Source organism: Cajanus cajan, chromosome 2 (assembly GCF_000230855.2).
Source record: "Cajanus cajan strain Asha chromosome 2, NIPB_CcT2T_4, whole genome shotgun sequence".
Taxonomy (NCBI): Eukaryota; Viridiplantae; Streptophyta; class Magnoliopsida; order Fabales; family Fabaceae; genus Cajanus; species Cajanus cajan.
In genome coordinates this window covers 24,958,566-24,966,310 of record NC_138518.1, presented here as the reverse complement: position 1 = coordinate 24,966,310, position 7,745 = coordinate 24,958,566, and the positions used below count along the sequence as shown (strand labels likewise).

At 34.8% G+C, this 7,745-nt stretch overlaps 1 protein-coding gene across 2 annotated transcripts; it reads right to left on the bottom strand.

Annotated features, from left to right (window-relative positions):
* Positions 1-443: 443 nt before the first annotated feature.
* On the bottom strand, positions 444-7,520 carry LOC109790377 (cellulose synthase A catalytic subunit 7 [UDP-forming]). 2 transcript variants are annotated; one of them, XM_083068063.1, is made up of 13 exons: positions 7,342-7,520; positions 6,763-6,958; positions 6,473-6,618; positions 6,057-6,102; positions 5,697-5,799; positions 5,305-5,571; positions 4,274-4,619; positions 3,683-3,931; positions 3,364-3,576; positions 3,089-3,260; positions 2,790-2,980; positions 1,892-2,245; positions 444-1,309 (listed from the first exon to the last, which is right to left on the bottom strand). In XM_083068063.1, the coding sequence occupies exons 1-13, from the start codon at positions 7,486-7,488 to the stop codon at positions 722-724; spliced, it is 3,018 nt and encodes a 1,005-aa protein (XP_082924189.1). In that variant the 5' UTR covers positions 7,489-7,520; the 3' UTR covers positions 444-721. The 2 variants fall into 2 exon arrangements, with proteins under 2 accessions (XP_082924189.1, XP_082924188.1); XM_083068062.1 differs by having other exon boundaries at positions 2,790-2,986; positions 7,342-7,513.
* Positions 7,521-7,745: the final 225 nt, after the last annotated feature.

Sequence of the window (7,745 nt, the reverse complement as noted above, 5' to 3'; positions counted from 1 at the left end):
TGTTTGTGCATTGTCTATGCTTTAAACGCAAACGGGACTTGAATGGGGATTGGGGTGGTACGTTAAAAATATAATATTAAATCATGATTTAAATGTTTTTTAGTTTTTCAAATTTGGATTAAAATTTTTATTTTCTCTCAATATTAAAAGTGATTTTTTTTATTTCTTAAATAAACTATTTTTTTTATTATTAAGAGGGACTAAAAAGTCACAAAATGGACATCAAAAGTGGGTTATTTTCAAATTAAAGGATTAAAAAAAACCACTTTTAAATTCGAAGTATAAAAACTAAATTTGACCTATATTTGAAGGAAAAAAAAAATATCATAAAATCATTATACTTAAACTTTTACAATAGTTGGTTATGACATGTTAAAAGTATAATAAGAAAATCATTCATGTGCTTAAGCTTTTGTAATAGATTGCTTCAAGATGGTGCAAGATTTGGTATCTTCTTTAGATTTCAGTCACTCCAATAAACTGTATGTAGCATTTGAAGTTTTGATATATATCATTTGAATCCAGAAAAATCCCATGTAACACTTCCGTTTCTACTTACAAAATTAAGTACACTGCCCTCCATTTCCTCCATTCAATGAAAAAGCAAAATAGAAAAGAAAAGGACAAGTTGCAACATTTTTCTGTTTCACAAAACTTTTCGCTCTACCATTATTCATCTCTGTAAAGAAACAACATAAATGAGTCTTGAGAAGATGTAGATTCAGCAACTGATACCACATTGCATGACATCAGGCCCCTTAGTTTTCAACACAAAAGGGTCAACTCTGACCCAAACCAAGGAGAAGATAGAGGCCAATAGCACAGACCATATGACAATAAGAGTTGGTGTTCTGTTCTGCCTTCCCATTAGACCCTTAAGGAAAGGGTACAAATGCACAATGACCCACAAAGAGAAGAAGAGTTTCCCAAGCAATGCACCCCAAGAGTGTTCACCACTGTTTATGGCATCAGTGAAGCCAGCCACAACACCAATGAGGTTGATTATTATGATGGTGGTTGGAGGTATTAGAAGTGCTGTCCATCTAATGGCATAGAGTTCACGAAACTCTACATCATCTGGTGCCTTTGAGACTATGCTGAAGTTTGTGTTCACTCTGCCTAGTGGTAGGGCTCCCATGATGCCTTGCATAACGGCAAAGAGGTTTGCAGAGACACTTCCAATGACCCAGAATTGCTGGCTTCTCCACCACTCCTCGAGGCTAACTCCACTCCACCTCAACTCAAGAATCGCTGAGGCGAAGATTGAGATGAACAATGCAATGAAGACTAGACTTGCAAATGTGCCTACCTGGAAATGAATGGCTTTTCATCAGTCAATGAAGCAAGAACTTGATAAGCATTTAAGAATATCTCAGGGAACTTCTATAGCAAGAAAGAACATCAAACAAACTTGATACATGTTTCTACTCTTATTTATAGGACTAGGAATGCTATCGGCACACTTTTCAACACTTTCTATATTATCAGCTGAAATTTATTGGAAATTATAAACTTTTTAGGTCTCACATCTGATGAGTGACTCTCCTAATTTAGTTGTAAGATTCACCAAAATTTATGATTTTCAACCAAAGAATAAAGAGAGAATCAGAGAGAGTATCACTAGCATTTTTCTTACAGGATTGCAGGTGAGACCTTTGGTTATCTGTTGAAAGAAATATTTTATAGGAGATGCATGCAGCGTGACGCCATTTTGTTTATTCATTTTACATTATTGATACTTAATTTAACCCATGCAACTAGAGTTCATTTAATTTGGCTTGCTCATATTAAATGTAACTCACAAGCTGGCATGTTAGAGGGTTCTGATAATGCAATGATGTATAATGTGCCTTTCTTCTATAAAGTAAATAAATAAAAGGAAATTTGGTACCGATGGTGTGATGAATTTATCAGTGAGCAAGCAGATGGCAGGAATGATGCAATATATTAGGAGGGGTATTGAGCTGAACGGGTAGACAGTGCTGTTTATATAGGCAATTCTTTGGAGACCCTTGAGTCTTCCTCCATTGAAGCCATAGAAAAGTGGGCAATGGCGGCTGAATAGAATCTGAAGTGATCCCACTGCCCATCTAAGCACCTGGTTGAGTCTATCTGTGAGATTGATAGGAGCTGTGCCCCTGAATGGATCTCTCTCTGGCATGCAATACACAGACCTCCAGCCACGACAATGCATCTTCAAACTTGTCAATGTTTCTGCTGCTATAGATCCATAGCTCAAACCCACCTGCGCATGCCAAAAGCCAAAATATGTTTCAACAGTTATATCTACCATTTCATTGGGGAAAGAAAACCTCAGCAAAGAAGCATGAATACTTCAAAGAGTTTATTTGGATATAAGTTTACAAAAACTTCTAAGAGCTTCTTTATCAAAAAGAAAAAGTTTTTTTGTTCAGTAAAACGACTATCAAAAACTTTTTTAAGTTTGTATCTAAATAGACTCTAAATAAAAATATCTTCCAAGTGGAACATGTATCCAATTATTCATATTGGATAATCTACAGATATTTCAAATACTTTTGAAAATATTTTATAAACTTCTTTAACTTTTATACCAATACAAGCAGGACTTGTCATGATAATTAGATAAATTGTAAAATTATGACTTGTACTTGTTTTAAGATATCAATTCTCCTACATTTTGTTATGGAATTTATATCTTTTACTAATTCTTAATTCTATAAGTTGTATTATAACCTGTTCCTGTCTTTCGAAATCTAAAATTGTGGTTATCATACTGGGAGGACATGAAAAAGAGCCTAATGTAATACCTCATATCCCCAAAGAGTTCTGTCTTCGTATTTAGAACTCATGACATGAATGGCTTCTTTAAGTAGGGCTTCTTGACTGGAAGAAGGATCAACACCACCTTCTTCTGTTACTGAAGAGTTCATAAAAAGTGTGGAGTTTCCAAATTTATTCTCATCATTCATCTGTGACTTCAATAGCTCCTTGTCCTCATCTGTTGCTGTTACAAAAGACAAGTAGTAGTTGAGAATCGAGATGGAAAGAGAAAACAAAAAATGCTAATTTTTATGCTATTTTGATAAATATAAAGGATTCTGATCACCTGTTATGCTTGTTTCTTCTCCATTCTCATCCTGTTTTGAGTGTACTTGCACCGTTCTTGGGCGTTTTGAAGTCTTTGGAGAATCGAAGCCAGTTAAGGCTTTCCTTCTGAATATACATCCTGAACCAACATAGGATGGTCCCTGAATTCCATCTAGGCACCTCAAGTTAATCTGTGGAAAAACAAACACAAAGTTTATCATGTCGAATTCCAAAACAAATCAATTTAGAAAAGCAAAAATAGAGTGAATTCAGTGCTAAAAGGGTTGCACCCACATCAAATAAAACAGTGTTTTTGTTGGCATATCGATCATTCCTATCAAGGCTGTCAAATCTTATTGGAAACTGAACAAAGCCAATGCCATTCCCAAGTTGTATGTCCATGAAGAAACACATGGCCTGTCGCACAACTTTGCTGTTATTCACATAGTGATTGCAATCCAAGTTGATCACAAAAGGAGCATTGCTTAACACAGCCGATACGCGAAGCTGGAATTTCAGCATCATTTAGGCCAAAAAAGAAAGCCTGTTTTAGCTTCATGTCATGAGAATGAGAAAATATAATCTGAGAAATTAAAGTGCTTCAAATGATTACCAAGGCGTTGATTGCACCCGCTTTGCTGTGGTGTAGAAATGCAGGCCTTTTCTCACGAGACGTGTATACAAGGCAGGGAAGTTCATTACCTCCATTGCGAGGAAGAAGAACTTGTATCATACTTGGATGGTCTTTGGGGTTGTTTCCTGGCCATGATGTCTCATCTTTCATAGTCCACCCTTCTGGGGGAACTCTCATGGATTTAGCCACAAGTGCATTTATCCTCACCTTAAATTCTTCATATTCTCTCTGTCATATATGTGCCAACAAGCAATCAAACTATGCTTTTCACATTGCACTAGAATAATCAATATTTTAAATTTTAAATTTAAGCTTGGTCCCTACATTTGATTTTTTTCATAAACTAGTTACTGTAAAAATGTTATGGAATTAGTTGCTGTCATCTGCTCCACGTGTGATGACACAAATATCATGTAGGAAAAACCTTAGACAAGTCATCAACCTTTGACTAATTCATTATTATTTTTTCATCTAGGGACCAAATTGAAAAAATTGTGTGATGTATGGAGACCAAACTTTCTGTTTTAAGACTTAAAATAAGGCATCAAGTTTAGGAGGATTAAAGCTAACCTTCATAGTACGGCGTTCTTTAACATAAGTTGATTGAAGCTTATCCTTTAGAAAATCTATCTTCTCAGAGAAGTACTTTTCTGGTGCTCTAGGCTCTACAGAGAATTTTTTGCAGAAAGGTACCCACTTTCTGGAAAAGTCAGCGGTTTCTTGAAGAGCTTCAAAGGTGAGCATGGAAGCCCCATCATCAGAAACATAGCATGAGATTTTGTCAGCAGGGTAATCCAGGGCCAAGATTGAAAGAACAGTGTTGGCGGTAACTAGAGGCGGTTCCTTCATTGGATCCGCAGTGGTGACAAAGATATCTATTGGAGAAAGCATATTGGGCTTGTTCTTCGGTTCAAACCTGCATTACAAGTTCTAGACATTTAGCTTATTGATTTAGATTACAACTCTTATAAAAAACTGAATCAAATAGCAATATATGAGTACCGCTCTATTCTTAAATATAGGAATTATGAATGACAATGAATAAAGAAAAATTACTGTCATGAACTTTGTATGATGTGTTGTTACTAGTGACTCAATTGTTATAAAAAAGCAAAGTTATTCTTAAGAAAGTGAAATTATTGAGACTAACTCAATCTTACACAACAAGTTTGCTTTAAGGTGAAGATTGTTCTCCAACTATATTTTGGTCATATTTCTAGTCTATGTGGGATCATTAATATACTCTATCACGCTGAGGGCTGGACATCTCAAATGACATCTGCCAGTAGTCCAATAGAGAATTGATAGCCGGAGAAACAATAGACCCAAAAATAATTAATAATCGTTAGGATAAACTCTGATACTATCTTAAGAAAGTGGTATTATGAAGCCAAATTTGACTTTATAAAACTAGCTCATAAGGTGGGAATTTCTCCTAAATTGTATTTTGGTGATATATATAAATGATGTGAAATCTCTAGCACAATTATTTTTGTAATATTGGTTACTTTATTTGGTGCCTAGTCTTTCTCTAGAAATTAAATGAATGTGAAACTAGATCCATTTGGATATAAGCTGCAGGGAACTTCAGGACACTTGACCTGGTTGAAAGACGATCAAGATACGTCTCACGATCAATGGGAAACCATTTGGGAAGCTGATCAATCATCCAGGATAATGCAAGCCATATTTCACATGTCACAGATATGAACCATAATCCAATTGCATCAGGAACTGGGTGGAAGATTCTGTACTCAAAGAAGAGTAATAGAAGGAGGAGCCGAGCCACAACCATCATTCTGTAAGGACTCAGTTTGCCTGACGGTATTGCTACTTTCCTTGACAGTGGCTGTCTAGCTTCATCTTTCCTGCATCATGTTATATCACACCATACAAAGCATTCATTAGTTAAGGATTTTCTGAGTTCAGAGAACATTGTTGTTAAAGCAGTATCACAAGGTTACTAAATTGGAAATGGTATCATGGTGCATACATGGCCTTTTCAGGATCAACTGAGGCATCAGTTTCTGGCCATAGATTGCCTTGGTGTATCTTCCAGTCATCTGTTTTCTCCTTGTCATCGAATTTTGCACCTGCTTCATGAAGACATAATGCTAATTATAAGAAGTGTCTTGCGTTCATTTTGTTTCCCTTTCCTCTTAATTTATCCTCATAAGAAGTTCCATGATTTCAGATTTCAAACTAAGGGGTAAAAGAGTTAAAGGTGATTTTGAAAGACAGTGTATCATATCAGTCAGTTATGTGATTTAAGTTTAAAAGCTTTAGCTAAAAAAAATCACAATATACCCCACTAGATCCTGATCCAGTTAAAGGAAGAAAGACCAGAACATACCATGTTCTCCCACACAGTGAGAAGATATGGGCAACTCCCCATTCACCTGCATATTGCATAAAAATAATATAAACAACTCTAGAAAGGAATAGTTCAGCCAAAATAAAAATGAAAATATCAAAATTAAGACTTTATATACATCAAGCACATGTTTAGATAAACTTTTATGAAAACACTTATAAGAGAACAAACTAGGCAGAAAAAAAATGAAAATAAATTTATTTATAAGTTAATTTTAGAAACTCTCTTATATTAGTTTTTTCAAAAAAAAAATAAAAAATTAACTTATTTTTAAGTTAATTTTTATTATGAATTAGCATATTTAATTTTTTATTTTTTCCTATAAGTACCTATTGAGAAGTAAATCCAAATAGATCTTAAATACATGTAGGATTCTGCTTCCTTCTCAGACTTACCTTTGCTAAGCCTACTGGTGTTGATTTAGAATTCCCATCATCATCTCCATGGATAATATTCCCTTCCTGCATCTCTTCATTCTTGAATTCATGTTCAATATCATCCACGTCATCTTCATCTTCATCTCCCAACACTCTTGGGCTTCCTTTGCAGATCAAGAAACAACAATCAAAATATAAGTTACAAAATAGAAAAAAAATAAAAAAGAAGAAGCATGCATGCATGCGTTCTTTTCTTCTCCACTTTTTCCTTCGGCACAGCACATCACAGTTGCTTAATTTCCAATTACCTTTGATACGCTTGTATCTTGTATGACACTGAGGACAAACTTGAGTCCCTTCCCTTCTTTCATACTCATAGCATGGCCTGCACACAGGGAAACCACATTCTTCACAAGCTACAAATAAGTCTCCATCCACTGTGAGTCCCACAGAATCGCTACATATCTCACATAGCTGACCATCTAAGTTCTTCACAGGCTTAGGCTGCATGCAACAAATTAAGTTGTGTTTGTTATTCAAACATACAGAAAATGTCACCATGTAATATGTTTATATGGATAAGCTTCTTCAAAAACACATCAAGGAAAGAAAAATAAGAAAGAAAATCAAAATAAGTTTCTTTATAAATTAAAATTAATTTATGCACGAGTTAAAATTTAAAATCAAAATTTTGGAGAAACTAATATAAATGAACTTATACAAAATGGTTAATTCATAAGTTAATTTTAACTTATGAAAAAGATTTTTTTTAAAATTTTTCCTTTCTATTGTGTTTTCTTAAAAGTGTTTTTGAAGAAGTTTATATAACCAGATCATATAATTAAAACAAAGGACTTATTTTGCTAGTTAAATTCTCCATGGTTTACCTCATCGTGTCCTTGGATGACCACAAGCTCATTGCTGTTTGGAGTACCAGCAAAAAGTCCAGTACTAGCTTCCATGGTGAGTGGGGAATGGAAGCAGTGCAAGTATGTGTGAGAGAGGTTGAGGTTTTCATATATACCTATTCTCATAAACTATGGGAAAACATAAAAGTGCCTGTTTTTCACGTGTAACCACATATGGGTACTAGTGATGGTTGTGAGGTTACTATTGACGTGAAGGGTTGAAGTTATATTGCAACAAAATATAGTCTTTGAAACCGGGGTTAGAGTTTAATTTGTGTGCAAGAAATATAGCTTAATCCAGAGACATCTTCACATCTTTAGAGATTGTTGGTGAAAGTTCTTCCCTTGTTAAGGTACGTAGGTGGAATAAGCATCTCATGTTT

Excerpts from the sequence above, each read along its gene's own strand:
- LOC109790377 (XM_083068062.1), bottom strand. The coding sequence starts at position 7,488 with ATGAGAATAGGTATATATGAAAACCTCAACCTCTCTCACACATACTTG. Across the intron at positions 6,959-7,341 it reads TCATCCAAGGACACGATGAG|CCTAAGCCTGTGAAGAACTT; the intron begins GTAAACCATGGA and ends TGTTGCATGCAG. Across the intron at positions 3,932-4,273 it reads AAGAACGCCGTACTATGAAG|AGAGAATATGAAGAATTTAA; the intron begins GTTAGCTTTAAT and ends CATATATGACAG.